Source organism: Primulina huaijiensis, chromosome 5, assembly GCF_012295235.1.
Source record: "Primulina huaijiensis isolate GDHJ02 chromosome 5, ASM1229523v2, whole genome shotgun sequence".
In the NCBI taxonomy this organism is placed as follows: Eukaryota; Viridiplantae; Streptophyta; class Magnoliopsida; order Lamiales; family Gesneriaceae; genus Primulina; species Primulina huaijiensis.
In genome coordinates this window covers 6,227,997-6,249,337 of record NC_133310.1, presented here as the reverse complement: position 1 = coordinate 6,249,337, position 21,341 = coordinate 6,227,997, and the positions used below count along the sequence as shown (strand labels likewise).

At 32.8% G+C, this 21,341-nt stretch overlaps 3 protein-coding genes and 1 long non-coding RNA gene across 6 annotated transcripts; 1 reads left to right on the top strand and 3 right to left on the bottom strand.

Annotated features, from left to right (window-relative positions):
• Window positions 1-5,563: 5,563 nt before the first annotated feature.
• Window positions 5,564-10,094, top strand: LOC140976554 (uncharacterized). The gene is made up of 8 exons (XM_073440786.1): window positions 5,564-5,967; window positions 6,709-6,848; window positions 7,053-7,152; window positions 7,259-7,357; window positions 7,585-7,932; window positions 8,525-8,617; window positions 8,697-8,903; window positions 9,422-10,094. The coding sequence occupies exons 1-8, from the start codon at window positions 5,647-5,649 to the stop codon at window positions 9,683-9,685; spliced, it is 1,572 nt and encodes a 523-aa protein (XP_073296887.1). The 5' UTR covers window positions 5,564-5,646; the 3' UTR covers window positions 9,686-10,094.
• On the bottom strand, window positions 9,015-9,393 carry LOC140976555 (uncharacterized). Its single transcript, XR_012175230.1, has 2 exons — window positions 9,345-9,393; window positions 9,015-9,235 (listed from the first exon to the last, which is right to left on the bottom strand). It is a non-coding gene; the product is annotated as an uncharacterized lncRNA (long non-coding RNA).
• A 2,656-nt stretch (window positions 10,095-12,750) lies between the features above and the next one.
• LOC140976551 (uncharacterized) lies at window positions 12,751-15,216 on the bottom strand. Its single transcript, XM_073440782.1, has 6 exons — window positions 14,972-15,216; window positions 14,789-14,884; window positions 14,443-14,692; window positions 14,115-14,211; window positions 13,307-13,372; window positions 12,751-13,204 (listed from the first exon to the last, which is right to left on the bottom strand). Exons 1-6 carry the CDS (start codon window positions 15,114-15,116, stop codon window positions 13,004-13,006), a joined length of 855 nt encoding a protein of 284 aa, XP_073296883.1. The 5' UTR covers window positions 15,117-15,216; the 3' UTR covers window positions 12,751-13,003.
• A 623-nt stretch (window positions 15,217-15,839) lies between these two features.
• On the bottom strand, window positions 15,840-19,913 carry LOC140976552 (protein ORANGE, chloroplastic). Of its 3 annotated transcripts, none has more exons than XM_073440784.1 (6): window positions 19,761-19,913; window positions 19,569-19,655; window positions 18,812-18,888; window positions 17,459-17,586; window positions 16,840-16,996; window positions 15,840-16,403 (listed from the first exon to the last, which is right to left on the bottom strand). In XM_073440784.1, exons 1-6 carry the CDS (start codon window positions 19,860-19,862, stop codon window positions 16,400-16,402), a joined length of 555 nt encoding a protein of 184 aa, XP_073296885.1. In that variant the 5' UTR covers window positions 19,863-19,913; the 3' UTR covers window positions 15,840-16,399. The 3 variants fall into 3 exon arrangements, with proteins under 3 accessions (XP_073296885.1, XP_073296884.1, XP_073296886.1); XM_073440783.1 differs by having other exon boundaries at window positions 15,858-16,403; window positions 16,860-16,996; window positions 19,761-19,912; XM_073440785.1 differs by having other exon boundaries at window positions 15,858-16,403; window positions 16,860-16,996; window positions 19,757-19,884.
• Window positions 19,914-21,341: the final 1,428 nt, after the last annotated feature.

The following is a 21,341-nucleotide window of genomic DNA, read 5'->3' as shown; positions in this document are numbered from 1 at the left end:
AGGCGATTCGGGTTCATTTTTACCTTTGCTATCAAACCATATTTTTTGTCTCGTATAGTGCAGTTCCCTTCATTGATATTTATGGCATAGCCTCTTTCGGACAGCTGTCCTATACTTAGAAGATTCTGATGAAGACCAGGAACATAATATACATATGTGATTAATCTCTTTGATCCATCTTTTGTAATTATGTTTATTTCTCCTTTCCATGAAACAGGAATACTCGTGTTGTTCTCAAATTTTACTTCTGACTGAACCGTTTCATCCAGTTTTGTGAGTAGTTCTTGTCTCCCACACATATGATTGCTGCATATTTTGTCTAAAAACCAAATATTCTTATGATCTTCCACTGCAATATCACATGTGAATAGCATGGCTTTTTCTGATTCATCACAATAATTCATTTATTTTGTGGTAATATCTCTCTGCACCTGTCCATTAATTTTTCTGTGCATTGAGATTTGTAGTGACCATATTTTTGACACTTGAAGTATTTAGTATGAGATTTGTCCTTCTCTTTACCATTGTTTCTCTATGTTCCTTTGACAAATTTATTATTATTCCTTTTATTGACTTTTCTATGGGAACTTGGTTGTCCTTTGAAGTATTTTGCTTTATCGATTGTCAACTGACTTTGTAAGGCTTCCTCAATGGTTTTCTCATATTTTTCTTTCAGATGTTGTTCATGTGCCAAAAGAGAACCCATCAACTGACATAATTGATAAATCATTGGATTCTTCTATGGCTGTTACGATGTACTCGAACTGTATGATCAGAGATCGAAGGACTTTCTCAACTATCTGTTGTGGACTAAACTTCTCGCCATTGGCTTTCATCTGGTTGACTAACGCTAGCATCCTTGTAAAGAAATCAGAGATCGTTTTTGTTTTCTCCATTTGAAGAAGTTCAAATTGTCTTCTTAAAGTTTGAAGGCGGATCTTTTGAACTTTCTCCACACCCTTATAGGATTTTAATAGACTGTCCCAAGCATCTTTTGCTGTCTTGGCTGTCACAATTTTTTCAAAATTATTTGAATCAACAGCTTGAAAGATGATCAATAAAGCTTTTCGATCTTTCTTCCGATTTTCTTGCAAGATGCTTTGGTCGTCCTTTGATAATGTTTCTACATTATCTGGTTTAGTGAATCCTTCTTTGATGATATCCAATATCTCTTAGTATCCAAATAGTACCTCCATCTGAATCTTCCAATGTTCAAAGTTCTTTCCAAGAAGCTTTGGAATTTGGGTTTGAAAGAAATCGCAGTTGGAAGCCATCGATTAAAGATAATTTTGTGAGAAGATTTATTTATCATACCTGGAATATCTTCTCATGAATTTTGTGAAAAACTTTCTCTGATGCCAGATGTTGGAAGTGTAATCGATATAAGAGAATTTTGAGAGAAATAGACTTAAGAACTCTGAAAATATTTTATGTCTTGTTCTTGTTCTTGTTCTTGTTCTCTGCACAATTGCGTGACTTACTTAGCCTTATATTTATATTAACTAGGAATGATCACGTGCGATGCACGTGGGTGATTAATAATGAAATATATACTAACAAGATTTAAATAATTTTTAAAATCGTTTAAATAACATCTTGTTTATGAGTATTTATTGAACTAAATATATCAAAACACAATAAATAAAAATACATCATAATGATAAATCAAATATATTCACTTATTTATATAACATTTTTCAATTTGCATGATTATAACATAATGACAGCTCTCTCAAATTAACAAAGATAATTTTCATCCAAATATCATTCACAATGGAAAACAATAAAAATAAAATTAAGAGAATAGTAAATTTTTCTAAAATCAAAATCACAATGTATTTAAATGGAGTGCATATAGTGACTGTCAAATAAAATTATCTTAATTAACTAAATTATCATAATGATGTTAAAATAAAACCCCTAAACTTGTTATTAAGTTAAATATCAATTGTGTTTTTGCTAACTTTTAACTCCTTGCGAATTTTGTTTAACTTTTTCCTTTTTTAGAATAGATATTACACATCAACTCAAATATTTTAAACTGTATAGTAGCTCAATCATCATGATTCGATCGATGTATCCAACAAGGACAATTATTGCACTCCAACAATATCAATAATTACACTAATTGCAATATATGAGAATTGATCTCATGACTTTGACTCTTATATATACCAATTGTAGGAACATGCATTTGCCGCTTTACCAAAGGTTATAACCAGTGTAACGATGCAACATTAACTAAAATCTTTTAAAATCATAAAACAATTCAAACATCACATTTCGATTGTTATACCTTACATAAACAATTATTGCACCTAACAAATATGATATAGTTGTTATTTTACATTCTAGAAATCATTTTTCTAAATCAAATTTATTCTCACTAATCAAATAATTTCATCGAACACAAATTAGTTTTAATTACTAATAATAATTTAAACACAAATATTAATTGTTAGGGTGACCACTATATGTCCTCACCTATGCTTCATTAAATTGCAATCATAATAATAATGCACAATGAATTGGTAAACATAACTTAGTTAATTTATTAAGTGAGTAATATTAAATAACAATTTTGTTATTTTGAAATGTGAAAAATAGCTTATATATATATAAACTCATCATATATAATGCTAAATTAATTAATATGTAGAAAAGAGAAAAAATTATTTTTTATGTATGTAATTTCATCATATACAATTAGAAATTAATTAATAGGTTGAAAAGAACAAACAGTATAACAAATAATATATTATATATGATGATTTCGTAATAGAATAATGTTAATATAATCATATTTTGTATTATGTTTAGAACGCAATTGAAAATTGATAACAAAATATATAATAATAGAAACTTTAATTTTAAAAACATTTTTTTATCTAAAATATTATCATAATACATAATGAATCATAAGTGAAATCACTAAATTGTTGAGTAACTATTTATTTAATTATTACTTAAATCAATTTATTGAAATTTGTCAAAAATTTAGCATTTCTTATCATCTACATAAAAATATCAAGAGCTTCATAAATTCATTGATATTAATTAAAAAATTTAATTTAAATACATAAAAAAATTCTTAAGTTCCTAAAAAAATTATTTTATAGTTATATCTGAAATATTAAACATTTTATTAGAAGTTTTTTTCTTATCAGCTATATAAAAATATCAAGAGTTTCACAAATTTATAGACATTAATTAGTAAAAATAACTTAAATTAAATATATAAAATTTATAAAAAATAATATAACGTGTTTATAATATTATGAAAAAATTGAAAAATATAGTTGAAGAACTCACAAATTTTATTAGTTATATTTTAAAAATTAAAGCGAGTTACACCCATATATGGTACAAGGTTTTCTACCCCGCAATGAGATGTACAAGTAGTAAAACCACAATTAAAAAATAATTCATTAAAAAAGTAATTTGAGAAAAGTATTGCAAAATTGCAATCACAGAATAATTTTACGTTAAAAAAATATTCTTACAAATAATCTTTAACATATTTCAATATCTACAAAATATACGATGCTTCTTAGTTCATATTTTAAAATCAATTTGTTATAAAAGTGACTTATTTATATGTAAAATAAAAGAAAAGATAAGATATAAATATTAAATATTCATTAGCAACCATGAAGAAATACACTAATTTTAGTAACAAATTTTAGTAGCAACAAAGAAAAATATTGGGTAAATTGATAAATTCAATATGCATTAATATCCAAAGACATTTAAGATAGACAATAAATTATAAAAGAATCCATTAAAAAATTATTATTTTAAAATCAATTTGTTATAAAAGTGACTTATTTATATGTAAAATAAAAGAAAATATAAGATATAAATATGAAATATTCATTAGCAATTATGAAGAAATACACTAATTTTAGTAACAAATTTTAGCAGCAACAAAAAAAAATCATGGGTAAATTGATAAATTCAACATGCATTAATATCCAAAGGCATTTAAGATAGACAATAAATTATAAAAGAATCCATTAAAAATTTATTGATTTAATTTGCTAAATTAAATGAATAAGGGTATATTAAAACATTCACAATTAGAAGTGATATATTTATATGTATGTTAGATGTTAGATTTTACTAAGAAATGTAAATAAATAATTTTTTTGGCCTAAAATTTAAAAAAGAAATAGGAATGTGTATTAATGTCCAAATCCATTTAAGATGGACAATGAATTACAAAAAACTCCTAAAAAAACATATTAATTTAATTTGCTAATTTAAATTAACAAGAAAATTTAATTAAATAATTTTTTTGGCATAAAAGTTAGGAAAGAAAGAAGAATTTGTATTAATGTCCAAATTCATTTAAGATGGACAATGAATTGCAAAAAAAACTTTTAAGATAACCTATTAATTTGTTTGCTAACTTAAATTAAATAAATTAAATAAATGAACAAGGACAAATTAGGAAATTCACAAATGAAAGTGGTATATTTATATGTATGTTAGATAATTTCTAATCTTATCAGAGTTTTATTTAAACTAGAGAATCCTACTCTTATTTAACTGAGAAACTAATAAAGCATGAAATCGATTTAACTAGCTAGGACTCTTTGTTGTCATCCAATAAGAGCTAATAAAAGAATACAATCCAAAAAATTCTTAATGGCTGATTTGCAATGACGGGTTTCTGACTTTCTGTACAGGTACATATACATCATTTAAGAACAAGTCAAAGTGTTGCTAATTCTAGAAAATGTTACAAGTTTTTTGTGAGACAATCTTATAGATTTTTATTCGTGAGACATGTCAATTTTTCTCATATTTACAATAAAAAGTAATATTTTTAGCATAAAATGTAATACTTTTTCATGGATGACCCAAATATGATATTCGTCTCAAAAAATTGATCCCCCATAAAACTGTTTCACAAAAATTTTTGTGAGAAAAGATTTAGAATACTCCTCATAAAATAGTCACTCGTGTGTTTGATTTTCATAAAAATAATTTTTTGAGTGTGTCTGTTGCGTAAGATTTATTTTGATTAAAGTGGTTCACAAGCCATTGTATTAGTCTGAAATTTCCCGAAAGAAAATAAATGTGATTGATTTTCATACCAATAATATTTTGAGTGTGTATGTTGCATAAGAAATATTCTGATTAATGTAGTTTACAAACTACTGCATTGGTCTGAAATTTCCCGAAAGACAATAACTGCGAGTTCTATCGTTACAAAAAAAAGTTTAGAGTTTTCATATAATATTAAAAATGCACCTTTAAAGCTTTAATGTCGATTTAATGGAAGAAGTCAACTATCTATTAGATTAGTTGTCTTGGTTTTAGTTTATAAACACTAATTAATATATAAAATTATTTGATACATATTGTCGTTGATGTAATCCATCTAAAATCTTGTGTTGATAAAAAAATAAATGATAAGTTTGATTTGAATTCGACTCCAAAAACTCAAAATTTTTTTAAATAAAAAACGAATTCTTATCAAATATTGTACAACATAAATTGTAAAAATAGATGATGTACAAAATGGGTTATTGTGCACCAATAAATCTAACAAAGAGTCGACCCTTTTCTCCTTGTTTGAGCCAATCGGGAAACTAATAAATAAAAGCAGAAGCAAGAAAACTAAACTATCCGTGTAAAATGCACACATCTCCGCCGCAGTCGCAGCCGCCGCCGCAGCCGGACTCGGATTCCGAAAAGGACTCAGCGGAGCGGCGCCTTCGTGAGGCAGAGGATCGGCTCAAGGAAGCGATAAAGGAGCTACAACGCCGGCAGTTAGGAGCTCAGGGAGGACTCCACCCGCCGTGCGACCACGCTGATGAGTCTTGCGTCGCCAATGCCGTCGGAAACCTCTGCCAGAGTTTTCTGTTATCGTACGGTATTCGAGTGGGGATCGGGATTCTCCTTCGGGCGTTTAAACTGGTTCGCCTAAAGTCATATTCATCTCTCCTGGATCTCAAGGTTTAGCTATACGTTTCTTTGTTTTTTTTTATCGTTGTTTCCTTGATTCTGTAGAAAGATGATGACTTGATAGATATTTTCAGTGTGATCGGTCGATTTATGTTAATAAAGTTTGATCTTTGCCATTAATTACTGATATTTTTCAGGATTGACGTATTCTTTTTGACTAAAATAGTGTTGCAGTCTATAATTCATTATCAGCAACGTATATGTATATATCACTGGATTGGGTTACCTACTTTGACTATAATGATGATAGCTTTGAAAAACTGTGGGTAAAACGGGCAAGGCAGGGGATTGTGTGCAAGGTTAGGTTAAGGGGTTTTAACGAGACCTGGGAAATTTGCAAAGGTTTGGAGTTCTTGTGGCTGCTGGCAATGGTAGAATGAGTAGCGCGGCATGAACTTGTTAACCGGGTGGTGTTGAAATCGATGCAAAGAGAATGTTATAAGAAGCAGTCCAAAATCAAAGTTAGACAGAAAACAAACTCTGGAATCTACAATGGATATTGAGGAATTTTATAACAATAAGATTCAGAGTCGGAAGAAATCAAAAAACCGATATGGATATTTCACTACTTTTTGGGTTTTGTTGGTTTGGAATCTTTATGTGCATGAGTGTGCTGTTCCATGATTTGATAGAGGATATATACTTTTCAAGTGTGATATATACATGGAAGAGTTCTGTTATATACTGGTTGGGGTTATTTAATATTTTGGCGACCTATTTATTTGATTGCAGCAACTTGTATCTGAGAAAGACCTTATAGTAAGAGAGGAAGCATGCCGAGTTGGTTTGCTTTTTGGAGGATTCACTGGTTCCTACCATGCTCTGAGGTGTTTGCTGAGAAAGCTTAGAAAGAAAGAGACTCCAATGAATGCGTAAGTCAACAATTGCCACTCATTTACTTGCTTTTTGACTGCACGTACTTGATGATGTTATGTCCTTGAAGATAATCTCAAAGTTCTTGATTTGGTATTCTCTCTTTGTTTGAGCCTTCATTTTTTTTATTTTGAAATAGATTTTCATTGTATGATTTATCCATTTCCGTGTGTATGACATTGTTAAAGGGGATGATGGGGCAGATTTTTAGCAGGTGCAGTCTCAGGATTATCTATCTTAGCATTAGATGATTCAAGCCGGAGGCGTACACTCGCCTTATATCTTTTGGCTAGGCTCGCTCAGGTATGAGTATATAATCTTTCATTTTTCTAGGTTTTTCCCAGTGTAAGAGGTACTATGACCACGTTTGCATATTTTTACTTTGTTAATTATATGATTTCTTATCCAGTGTGCATATAACTCTGCTAAATCCAAAAACAAGTTCCACCTTTGGGGAAGCCATTGGAGTCACGGGGACACTCTGCTTTTTTCAATAGCCTGTGCACAGGTATTGACTTATCACTTACTGAAAGTTTCAATTTTAACTGTTGATTTCTTTTTGTCGATATTCTATTTTAGGGTCAAAGATCTCTGGTATTGATAATGAGAGCTTAGAAGAACATATTATCGCACTAGAAATTATCTATGCTTGTTACAGATGATATTCAATTTTGATTCCCTTGTTCTAATGCATTCCTTTTGTTGTCGATTTTTCTAAGTATAAACACATTTCAGGTTATGTACGCTTTTGTTATGCGCCCTGAGAGCTTGCCAAAATCATATCAAAATTTCATTCAGAAAACAGGTCCAGTTGCTGCACCTGTGTACAAAGCTGTAAGGGATTGCTGTAGAGGTTCTCCAGTAGATATTGCCTCACTATCTACTTACTTGTCCAACAGAAGAGGATTTAGCACTGTGAAATTGGAGGAGTTTCCTGATATTGTTCCTTGCTCTGTTATCCACCCTATTACTGAGTCATGCTTATTTCACAATGCAAATTCTGCAAGAGATACCTTCAGGAAAACTTTTCCTCTGTATTTCTCTTTGACATTTGTGCCATTTGTTGTTCTGCGGATGCAAAAGGTACATCCTCTCATTATTAATGGTAAAAACCATGCCTTTGTAGTTTTTGTTATACGCTCATTTTTTATAAAAAAATGTTAACAGGGTTGACCAAGTAATTTGTGTTTATCGATTCATTCATTCTACAAAAAGTTAAGAGTGGGATCAAATAAACTATACCCATTTTCAGTACAATAATTCCAGACTACCTGACCTAGGCTTTTAATTAGAAGATGGTGGAGAGCTTATTATCTTTATTTCATTGATGATCATTGCATAGTTGTGTAAGAATACTCCTTTATTATTCTTCCTTGTACATTTTGGTAGAAGATATTGATTATTTCTTTGTCCGAGCAAATATTCAAGTAGTGTCTCTATTATGCATTTATTGAATTAGCAAATGGAAGAATCTTTGTTATGTATCTTAACAAGTTTGGAAAATATTGGGATTGATCTCCTGTATAGCATACAGACTGCCAAAATGGTATTTTACTAGATGGCTTTGCCTTCAGTGTTGTAAGTTATGTAGCTGTGTTCCTAGCTAAGTTCTAGTCAATGCAAATGAGTTCTCATAATTGCTTAGTGGGTAACTATGTATTGTCTCTTTTCAAAGTTCAAGGATGCTCCTGTTCGAACCTGTTGGCTTGCTGTTAAAGGTGCTGTGCGCTCTACAACATTCTTGTCTGCTTTTGTTGGCATCTTTCAGGTACTTTTTCCTGCTGCTGCATTTGTATACATACTCAGTCATCATAACTGTACTGATTAACATATCCCGGCAACAAAAGGGGGTAATATGCATGCACAGAAAAGTGGCATTGAAGGACCACAAGCTATTGTATTGGCTTGCAGGGGGGATATCTGCCCTGTCTGTACTGTTGGAGAAGAAAGCTAGACGTGGGGAGTTGGCCTTGTATGTTCTCCCTCGAGCTGGAGAATCTTTATGGTATATCTTAGTGAATCGCCATTTGCTTCCAGATATAAAAAATGCTGAGGTACAAAAGACTCTTTTATCTCGTCAACTTAATTGGAGAATTCTACCAATGCTCTACAGTATTTTTTTTATTGAAAAGCATTCGAGCATATTTAGGTTATAAAATGTCTGATTTTCTGAAAACATGCTTATTCCCTCTGCTTGATAAGCCCAATGTTCAGAATCAAGCATCTTTATTCAATTTTCTTGTCCTAGAAAAGTTTCAACTTTTTCCAAAATTCCCTCGTCTCAATCATACAAGAGAGCCCCTTAAATTCTAGTCCAATTTTACTGAAGTAGTTGAATCCCAGGCACAAGGAATGGTATAATTGTTCTCGACTATTAACAAAATGACTGCAACAGTGTGGAGAAACCACTTTATGGTTTGGTAACCTCTTCTTTTTCACCACCAGATTAATCAAGCAATAGTGTGAAGAGCTAATCAATAATAATATAAGCACACTTGTGAATTGTTCAAGTCCAAATATAAAAGTGTTATTATTCTATCCCTGAACTAATTTTTATTTTCAAATATTCTAGGTCGCTTTGTTCTGTGCATGCATGGGTGGAATCATGTATTACTTAGAACACGAACCAGATACTATGGCTCCGTTTCTTAGAGGCCTGGTCCGCCGCTTCCTTGCGAGCAAAATCAGTAATCCAGGCCCTTCAGCAAGTCGAAACACCTCTTACGCATATCTACATGCGTTGGATGCCATAAAAGAGCCACAGATGCAGGATGGCCGAGAGGACGAAAGTTCATCTTCTCATAAATACAATCTTGAATCTATTCCTGGACTCTGAGCATGTTTTTTTTCAATTGCTCAGCTGTGACAATTTGACTCCTGGCATTGATTCAGAGACATTCATTCTTGGCAAGATTTCTTCTATCCAAGTTACTATGAACCCGGAGGAGGAGACCGATGGTAAACCTATCTCACCTTCGTAAAAGTCTCATTGTTCCCTTTTAGCCGTAGTGTAAAATTTTTGGGGCGAATTTTTTTCAATTGTTCTTCATAAAACTGTGTTAGTTGAAGATTTGAGAGTGATTTTTTCATTTGTAAATATTGCCAACTCCATCTATATTATGATCGAACTCAACTTTACTAGGATTAGAGGACTTCAATTGATGAGTCATTTGCGGTATTGTGATGCATCCGTATTCTGATGTGTTTGGCACAGTTTTGTTCATCGATCTTGCATGGTACAATTATGTCTTTGTTGGAATATTGAACAAAATGAGATATGAAGTTGTCCCACATTGGAAGCCTTGGATTCTCTTCTTTGTTAGTTTCAAGTTTGAACTATGAGATTGGGTCATTAAAAACATCGAAATTTTTTGAAAGAGAGAAGACGCTAATAAGATGAATCTCTATGAAATAAATACATGCGGCCGGCGAGGTGAGATATCTTGATTGTATTATATTTTTTTGACAATTTATTTGAAAAAAATTATATTTATTATTGTTTATTATTTTTCAAAAATTATGTATGAAAGTTTGCACACATTTGAACCAAACATTGTGTCCTTTGACTTATCACAAAAGTTTGACTTATTACAAAAGGTTGCGTTCGTATAATGAAGGTTGTGTTCTTTTCTACAACCGGTGAATACACTGCAAATGATCAATTTTTTCCCCCATTCATACGTATATTTGAAAGCTTCTGGATATTACTGTTTGTGATATCAAGAGATTGTTGTGATGTACTCTCTCGATTCGAATTCGTTGGATCTTAGGGACGATTGTAATAACCCTAAAGCATTGTTATATGGGCAATTTTGTCTTACAGATAAATAATTCATCTTTGCCTAGACTTTACAATATTGTGTTGCTGCTTTGTTCCAGAATAAGAAATCATGACGAATAACAATCGGAAGACAAAATTTGTATACATTCTGAACAAGTCGACCTTGTGCCATTCGCTTCATTGGCTACTCCTCCCGCTCACGGTGAAAATCTGTCCAAATTTGCTGGTGCTGACTTCAAACGTTGGCAGCAGAAAATGCTCTTCTATCTCACCACTTTAAGTCTGTCTCAATTCCTGAAGGAGAATCCCCTTGGTGTCACTGAAAAGCGATACTGATGTCCAACGAAGAATTGCTATTGATGCTTGGAATCACAATGATTTCCTCTGCAGGAATTACATACTGAAGGGCTCGATGGTACACTGTACAATGTCTATCAAGACTGCCAAAAAATTGTGGGACTCTTTGAAAAAGAAATACAAGACATAGGACACATGCATTAAAAACTTCGTTGTTGGAAAGTTTCTCGACTTCTTTCGACTTCAAGATGATTGACAACAAAACAATAATGAGTCAGATGCAAGAAATTCAGATTATTCTTCATGACTTACTGAATGAAGGCATGGAAGTTAGTGAATTTTTACACAATGCATCAATCATTGAAAAATTGTCGTCTCTGTGAAAAGACTTCAAGAAATATATGAAACACAAGCGCAAGGTGTTAAAACTCTAGGACCTGATCGTGAGACTTAAAATTGAGGAAGATAACTGAAACACCGAAGCCAAGACATACAAAAAAGTAATGGGGCCCGAATCAAAGCCAATCTAGCAGAATCAAAAACTAGTCACAAGAGAAATGGCCCCTACAATGACAAGAAATAAGAGAAGGCTAATATATTCAAAAGAGATTGCTACAACAGTGGCAAACCAAACCATATGGTCAATGATTGTCGTCTTCCAAAAAGAGAAATAAAAAACAAAAACAAAGACAAGCCAACATCAAAGAAAAGTATGTACCAATCCATTGTGTTTAAAACCAACTTGGTAGACAATCCAAGAGAATGGTGGATAGATACCGACTCCACTAACCATTTCTGTGCCGAAAAGAAATGTTTTTATCATACACTCCCATAAGTGAAAGTAAACTATTTATGGGAAACTCTACAACTTCCAATGTCATAGGACTTGGAAAAGCGGTGCTTAAGATTACTTCTGACAAAGAAATAATGCTCAAGAATGTATTGCAAGTGCTACACATCCGTAAGAATTTAGTATTTGGATCTCTATTGAGTAAGGTCGGTTTTAGGCTTGGGTTTGAATTGGACAAGTTTGTCTTAACCAAAAATGACGTATTTATAAGCAAAAAGTACCAAGACAGTGGTCTCTTTAAGATGAATGTAATTAATGTAATCCAGTCGTTGAAAGATTTCTAGTATAAATACGCAGATTCAAAAGTTCATATAAGAATAAATCAATAAGTTCAGAGATTTCAATCTGTAATATACATGATCTCGATCACACTTATTCTTTCTAAGATATCAAATTGGTCACCTAGCACACGTCTAATTGTTCACATCATATCATCAAATATCAACTTGTGTCACCCTGCCAACTCTAGCCGTTCAAAGCTAACAGTTGGAAATTTTGTTCTTTATGGTGAACCAAGTGTTCTTAAACAAACCAGAAATTATTGTGTTAAATTGATACTAAGAGTTTCGACTTAGACAGTATGATAAGTTATAGTCGAAATTAGTTTATACACTGATTATATAAATCAAAGTCTTTTAGTAAATTCTTTTTTGACATAGGAGTATTTAAGTTAATAAAATATCCATAAAAATTTAAATGTTTTTTACTTTACTTCGCACTTACTTTTTGTTCAGTTTTAACACTTACTTTTTGTTCAGTTTGTTAAAATTCGCATATTGAATATATATTATTACTAAATCTATCATGACGGTTTTTTGCACTCAATTATTTTAAGAAGTTTGGGTAAACCTAGTCATTCTGAAAAGAATTTTAACAACTAACAACCGTTAAAATCAGTTCGATTTTTTCAAAAAAATTCTAAAAGAGTTCATTAATCTCATCAAAACTCTTTTCCGATCCTAACTCAATGTAATATACGAACCAAACCGTGATGGAGTCGATATAGCAAGATATGTATTTCCAACTTAAACAAGAATACGGTGTTTCTTGAATACATGAGAAATGCAAGATTTAAGGTACATTGGCATTTTTATCTCACTACTTCAGAAATACTTTTGTCAAACACTTAGTAAGAATGCCACAAATCAATGCCCTTTGGCCTTTTACAATTGTTCAATTGCACGGTGAGGATTTCAACTTTCTTCCGGGAAGATTTCAGATGCATATCATTCTTCCAGAACTTTGCAAATATCAAAGGTTTTGTTACCTATTTTACATGAAATACCACTAAATACGCAGGCACACAAGCGCTTATGCGATAAACCTCCAACGGTATTGTGCGTCTTTGTTTCCTCTCCAATCACTTTCCACAGAGAATCGCTTATATCCCCAACTGCCCAAGCTATAGATATATGTGGGCGTGGATCCTACGAGAAATTTTGTAATAGTGCGTTGATATTTACAATTTGACGCGTTGATAGTAACTTAAACAAAGCAAAATTATGGAAATAACAGGCATGTAAACAAACCTTGTAAAACTCGGGAAGATTATGAAGTCTGTACGCATCATTCACGGCTTCAATTTGCTTCTTTATCTGAAATAAAAGAAAGTATATAAAGTTCTGCATAATTTGAAGCACAAATGATAAATTTACTCAGGCTTCACAGGCCTGCCATTTAGATCCATATCGTAAACAACTCTCATGTAAGACATATTTCAAGATGAATGATATCATGTGGGAAGATTTTGGATTGGTCTTTCCCGAGAACAACATGCTGCTATTCAAATTTGTTCGAACAATTCTCTAGTTCTTAAAATAATCAAAGAGCTTTCTGTGATTTATTCTCACGTTAAGAATTCCACTGTATTTGGAACTGGCCAGCACGACCAATGATACAAGTGAACAAATAATCCATGAACTTACAGAACAATCCTTGCATTTCAAGATTCAGCAGCTCCTTAGAGGATGTGATAACATTTAGCTTATCTGCGGGCCAATAAAGGCCCTTCTTTTTGTATTCATTTTATCCACACATGTACATTTCCAATCATTGGCATTTCACACTATCTCATCTACCGCAGATTGTAAATTTTCTGCTATTTTTGGTAATGGTAATGGGACTGTAAAAAACCCGTTGACTGAAAGTTAGTTTCTTGTGCCATAAAAAAATGCAGCACTAACTGAGAACAAGAGCACATTCCTCTCTATTTCCCATATTTTTTTTACTTGCTATTTTGCCAAGAATATTAAATTCGTCAAAATCCAGACAACGTTCCTACATTAAAGCTTTTCACGAAAAATGAAAGTAGCTTACAGCAATGATTCAAAATTGTACCTCAGTTAAGCCTCCAGCAGTGACTTCCAAGGAAAGAAATGTCCGGGTATAATCATCGTTTGTAAATACCACCCACTTAGTAAAATCAATCCAGTACCTGTTAAATTTAAAGAACATTTAAAGAACAGCCAGCAATGAACCTTAACCTTACAAAGTATCTACCATTACACAAAACTCGAAGCTTCTTCCACAGTGGTGGCAAAAGGGCAAGAGCGAGGGGGTAAAATCACTTTTTTTTAAGAAAATTTCCAAGTAAAAAACTAGTCATTTCCATTTGAGGGATGACTCTCCCACCATCGCCCGCAATATATGCACTCCTACTTCTCACCTCCTATGAAACTGAAGTCTCTGCCTAAGCATGCCCACCATGGAATCTCTTTGATGTACTCGAATAGGAACCGTCCTTCCCAAGCTCACGTGAAACTCCCTCCCTAGCACAACTTGCTCAAATTTCTGACCATCTTTAATCAAATCCCTTAAAGGGATGTCAACATCAACCACATGAAGCTCAGGTATCAGCCGTGCGACCCTTTTCAGAAACAAGGCCATCTCTTTTCTTTGCGTCAATGGAATTATAACTAAAACCACAAAAACAAAAAGGAAACTTTATTTCTGTAATCCAAGACCGAAATTAGAACCCAAACAACTTAAACAAAAAAAAAACCATATCGTACCAGGGATGTAAACATGCAAAGCAAAGTTGCCATCGACGTGGGGGAAGCTCCGGACTCGATTGGGTGGATCACTTTGTACAGCGTAATCAAATGTGCCTATCACAAGCAAAACGTCAAACAGTTGGGGTACGAGCATAACAAAATAAGAAGATAGCATCAGCGTGTACAATCAAGGAATATTACCCAGTGAATTTCGCGGATGGAGGAGAGACAGAGGAGGTGGGGGGAGATTGATGGGTAATTCGGTCGGGTCGGATGTTGCAGTGGGTTCGGATTCTGAATCGGATTCGGAGGAAGATTCGCCATACGACGCCCTAAGAGCTTCCATCTCCGCCTTACAGCTGATTGTCTATTTACTGCCCACAATGGTTAGTCCAACATCGTAATAGCATGTTGTAAAATATTTCCGATAGCCCCTTAATTATTAAAGAAACTTCTTTTTAGTCACCCTGAACCTGAATTCAGCTCAATTCTTCAAGGAAAAAAAAAAACCAAAATGAATCGAATAATAAACTTCAGAAAAATCATCTTTTTGGTCTCGTAATTTGCATATTTTTCAATTTGATCCTCTCACAAGTTAATTAGCAATTTAGTAATTTAAAGACACTAACACGCAATTTTTTCGATTTCAATTTTTTTGTCGGAATTAGCAATTTAGTAGTCTTATAGACTAACTCGCATTTTTTCCAATTTCAAAAATTTATTTTTTGTCGAATGTCTAACTGATGACCGGAAATTGCTTATTTGGCAACCACACACCTTGACATGGACTAACAAATTGAGTATTTCGGGGTTTGGAGAGAAAATTGTATATTTATGGTCGCCCATTATTTTTTTATCATATGAAAATAAATAAGGACTACTGAATGCAACATTAGAGTAACACTCCAATGCTAACATCTCTTTAATAGATCCACCACCATGGTATTAATTATGAGTATTTCAAATAGCTAAGCAAATGTTTAACTCGAATTAATACAGAATTATCGAAATAATATAGTTAATAGAGTGATTATGTATATTGTTGAACACATTATATGTGCTAAAAATTTACAACCGTCTCTTTCCTCGACTTTCTGTTCTCTTCCATGTCTCAATATTGTCTCACATTATAATTACATCAATAATTTTAATGTGAAGTTGTTCTATAAAACAATTTGATAATCAGTGATTTGATGAGCTTTTAAGGACTAAAGTCAAAATTGGAAAAAAAAATCTTGAACATTATTTTTCTATAATTTTATGTTCACTGGATAATCGCGTTCGATTTTGGGTTTGCCTAGGTTTCATAATTCATGTCGTAACTCTGAAAAGTGATAAATATATTGATGATTTAGCAGATGAATTTCCTCTTTATAAAATCAGTATCATAATTAAGCACAATGTACTTGTCTAACCTTTTAAAGATTGTAGGCCTGGGAAACTATGTTGGAATCGTACGACCAGTTATGCATGCGGTCGATGCAGGTTTTATACAAACGTGCCATTCACATTTGGGATTATACTTCTTCGAAGCAACCGATGGCAACAAGCAGGATTAGTCGAAGGGATCGATACGTGGGTCGTGCTCGCTAGCCATAGCCATCCCAGTGCAAAGACAAGTAGGGCACATCACCTGCAACACAAAGGCACAAGCCTTGCTTAGAGTCATAAAGACCAAGAAGTGATATGGAACCCCTTAGTTTTGTTGAAACTTTATATATCCTATGTTCTTCCGGCTTTCATTTATTTTCATTTGCATTATGTACTTGATTTATCATCATTGTTAGATCGATCGAAAAGGATTTTGCCAAGAAACTCGAAGTTTTGGCCAAATCATTTTAAAATACTAAAGAATCCTAAAACCTATTCCATGCTCCCGGATTAGGTTCTACCAGATCTTATGTTTCTGACTAACACTAAAGTGGATAGGATCACACTCTTTTAATTAAATTTCCAAAGAAACTCAGTTTCAACCTTACAAGGTGTGTTTATCATCAAAACTATCACGGTACAATAGACATGAACAGGAAGTAATATCTGGCATATGGCAGGTGGATATAAATTTAAACCTGAAACGATGATGGCATACCTTTCCTGATCCTGAACAGTTAGAACACCGCTCTGTTTTAGGGGGCGACAAATGCTGGTTTCCACTACTCAGTGAGGAGACTGGTTCAACAAGCACAAGAGATCCAGAGCTTGAACAGCGAGCACAAGCAAGATATCCTATACATCTGAAACGCTAAGTTCCACAAGCACCAAGATGTGTACCCGTTTTACACAGTTCGGGTGTAGACCATTAGTTCAATATCTAATTTAACTTAGTTGGTCTTCAAATATGGAAATACTATTCACACACACCATTAGAAAAAAAAGGTTGTCCATTATCATGGCTTGGATCATGAGGTGCGGATGTCAATGATGGACGTTCCTTGTAGGTATATATATCTATAGGTATCAGGAATAGAACACAAGTTTGTTCCTGCCAAGAAAGTTGGAATGTTGGATGACACGAGTTTGTTCCTGCCAAAAATCCTATTTTTGTATATTTTTTCATATCCTCTCTAGTAGGATACTACTAGAACTACAGAACAATCAGGTAGATGTAAAAGGTAATAAATAATTAAAACAAGGATAAGAAATTCAAAAGGGTGACTAGGTAGACATCGAGTTTCATGGCATGTTTACCTGTACCAAGACAGTACTTGCATCTCTTATGTTCCTGTTGCTTCACATTATTTATCTCCACCACCATCAGGGCAGATATCACTCCCACTGCTCCTCCAGAGAATGAAGCCACGATTGGATCAACATCACTACAAGTTCAAATTGTGTTAATGAGGAGACAGAGAAAAAATTTATAACCTTCAAATGTATAAAGAAATTGTAAAACTTTGTTACACATGTCGACCTCTTTGCCCGCCCTAAACAATTCTAAGTTTTGTAATAAATTTATAGGCAAAATGTAAATTTTAGTCCTATATGTATTGAGTTTTGACATTTTTAATCATTTATCTTTAGTTGAATCAAATATTCCCGACAACCAATTTTGGTCTTTCTTCTCATTATCATGTATTTAAATGACTGATATTATTGATCAATTTTTATAATTACATGGTTAAAAAAATCCATTCATGTATGTTTAAAAAAGTAATTATAACAATTTAACAACTAAATTAGCAATTTAATTATATAATTTTGAGGAAAAAGACTAAAATTGGTTATTAAAACATAGTCACATGAGTATAATTGATTGAATAAAAGATACAAGACTAAAAATGTCACGCCTCAGTACATACAAAATTAAAATTGACATCTTGCCTAATTTATAATTAGAGGCAAATGGAGGAGACAGTAGTAGATGCTCGGTTCTTATCTAACAGATAAGTTTTTGAAGATGGACTATTCCCCAGTTTTCTTCACTAATAACAGCAGTTATGACATGCCATTATCCTCGGTACATCTACACTGATAACAAAAACCAACATTTTGTACAATAACAGTTGACAGTGCACTGCTGTCTTTGGGCACCTAACCAAATCTAAGTTATGTTATAATTTATAAGTAGAGGCAAATGGAGTAGACAGTATTTGATACTCAATCCTTATCTAACAGATAAATTTTTGAAAATGTGAGAATATCTATAATTTTATACTATTAATTAAAGTTAAACCCCCGATCCTAAATAGCTTTTGGTATGTTGGTAAAGCTTTTTTATAATTACAAAAATGTCTTTGAACCACTCAATTTAATATTTTACAAATCTTTTTCCATCGTATCTCTTCTTTTCTATCAAGTTTAATTTTAAAATATTTTTAAATAAACCACTTTCTTTTATTTTATGTTATGGATCACACATGTCACGTGTTCCACGATCCACTAGTTTAAATAGTTCGGACTCTATGCATTGCACATAAACTTCTTAGAGAAACAAAAGACAGCTGTGATTTTCTAATTGTTAAGCTAGAGTCAGAAAACATGCCAGATTCATTGCTTTAATAAGAACATGACGTCTTTAATAGAAAAGCTCTAGAATCATACCTCAATTGCATTGGAAGATGCATACTGCTGATAAACTCAGCATATGATGTTCCACCCAAACCCAGTTTGAGCTCTAGCTGACATAAGCAAAGAAAATCAAATGCTAGGACTAGAATATTTCAGATTTCCCGACTCTACACTTGGCGAAAGTCTTTTCCCTTTTGGTTTCCATTTTTACGCAATAATAGAATCACTTGTTTAGAGATTCACTTTAGAAGTAGACTTGGCTGTCATAAATTACGTGATTACTCAACAAATGAGAAAATGACATTTAATTCTACCTTTACCAATAAAAAAGAAAGGGGTGCCAAAAGTGAATCATAGATTTTCAAGTCATCACTGGCCACCTCTGCCTTTCCCATGTTATTGTATTCCAACTGGAGTTCGGCTATCGTCTAGGTTGAAATTATGTGATTGTTCAAAAGCTTGCGAGCCGTCTGCCAGGTTTTCAAAATTTTTATTATTCATTTATAAATTGAATATAAAAAACATAACATATATTGATGAAATACTATGACGTTTCAAAATTAGTGAAATTACTTTTTTTAAGATACAATTTAATCGGCTTTTATTGATATCCGGTTCTGAATCATGTCGACTCTGAAATTTGTTTACGCGGTTGGAGCTCTAATTGAAATTCATGAGCATCTAGATATTAGTCTAAAAATATTTAAAAGCTCGATTCCAGCACAGAATATATATACCTACAGAGCCGTAAATTGGATGAAAACAAAACTTGCACAAACGCAGAGCTTACAGTGGGAGCTAGAAGACCACCAAAAAGCATGACTCCAGCAATAAGAGAGAAACAAGTAGCATAGTATTGCTTCAGGTTCGAAGAGTTCTGGAAGAAGCATGCTTATCAGACAATACTCTACAAGAACTAATATGTCGTACGTGTGAATTAATCAAGAAATTGGTCCATTTAAGGCAATGAAACATGACTTACCAAAGGAGGCAAAAAAGGAATAAATGAAGGGAAACTGGGAAGCTCGCTTTCTTGATTTTCCTTTGCGATCCCTAGCTCTGCCCTTTTAATCCTTTGCTGCATTCTAAGTCGACGTACCTACACAAGTTTCACGCTGGCAATAACAAAATTTTATCTATAACAAAAACTTAAATTAAATAAGATGAGAATTCAAAATTTTATTCTTGAACCATGATTAAATAAGATGAATTCATTTTTTTTTCCCTGATATCCTGAAAAAATGAANCTTTAACGAATAATCAACTTAGAATTAACTCATAGTTACATACGCAGAAAACTTTTTATCATTCGATGAATTGGAATCAATGGAAGCAGAAAAAGAGGAGGATTCATCCTCGGAAGCCTTGGATCTCCATTCCAGGTTGGACTTTAGCTTCCCCTGGAGGTAGCATCGAGAGTGCGATGAATAAAACGGCGTCGCCACATAGGAAACTAGCAGGATTCGACCTGAACAGAGCATTTTTTCTGGGGAAATTACCGATGAAGACGAGAAATTCGGTCAGAGGTGATGAATAGAGACAGAGCATCATCGCTGTGTCCGAGTGCCGAGAATTTTATATTTTTTGTTTATATATATTAAATTATTTCGGTTTGGATCTCCACGTGGATACATTCTATTAGCTAATAGATGGCGAGAGATTCCTCGTCTGGGTCCCTCCCAATATAATATAGTGGAAATTTGTTATCACTCCTCTTTTTTAAACTAACTTTCTCCTCAATCTTCGTTCCTTTATTTCTTTGTTTAAACTCCTCATTTTTCTAAAATTCCCAAAACATTATTAAATTATATGTTTTTAGTACGTGGCATTGTTATATCTATCGAGCATGTTCTTCAAAGCATATAGCCCTATGACATACAACTACGTAAGGTTTTTAGCCTATCTATCATGCTCAAATGATCGATTTTTTTTTTATAAAAGGCCCATCATGCTTCCATATAAGAAATTGAACAATTTATCTCTTTGACCAGAGTGCCGTCGGGTTATATCCACCGTGTTTTACAGACTGCCCCTCACAGCCCAACCACGCAGTCGCAACATATGATTACTGACGCAGATTCTTTCAACAGCACTTAGCACAACTTTATTTCGTTTCCTACCTCAGGGTGTATGATAAAGTAGTTCAATTTGAAACTAATATATGAGAGGGGCAAAAGCCTTGCTTATTTTATTCAAACATAACAACTTATTATTACATAGTAACCTCCTGTTAGGGGTGTTCAAATTTCGGAAAAAACCGAACAATGAAACAAACCGAAAACCGAATTTTATAATTCAGATATAAATTTTAAAACCGAAATTTATTTGGTTCGGTTTCGGATTATATATGTCAAAACCGAACCGACCGAAAAAATCAAAATTTCATTAAATTAATAATTTTATTATTATTATTTATTTTTTGAGATGATATCAGTGAATGATGAATTATTTTGAATAATATTTAGTTGATTGTTGTTTACGTAATTTATTTAGACTTTGTATTTAAATGTTTTACTAAGAAATCATGTAAAAAGATAACATATTATATTTTACAATATATTTA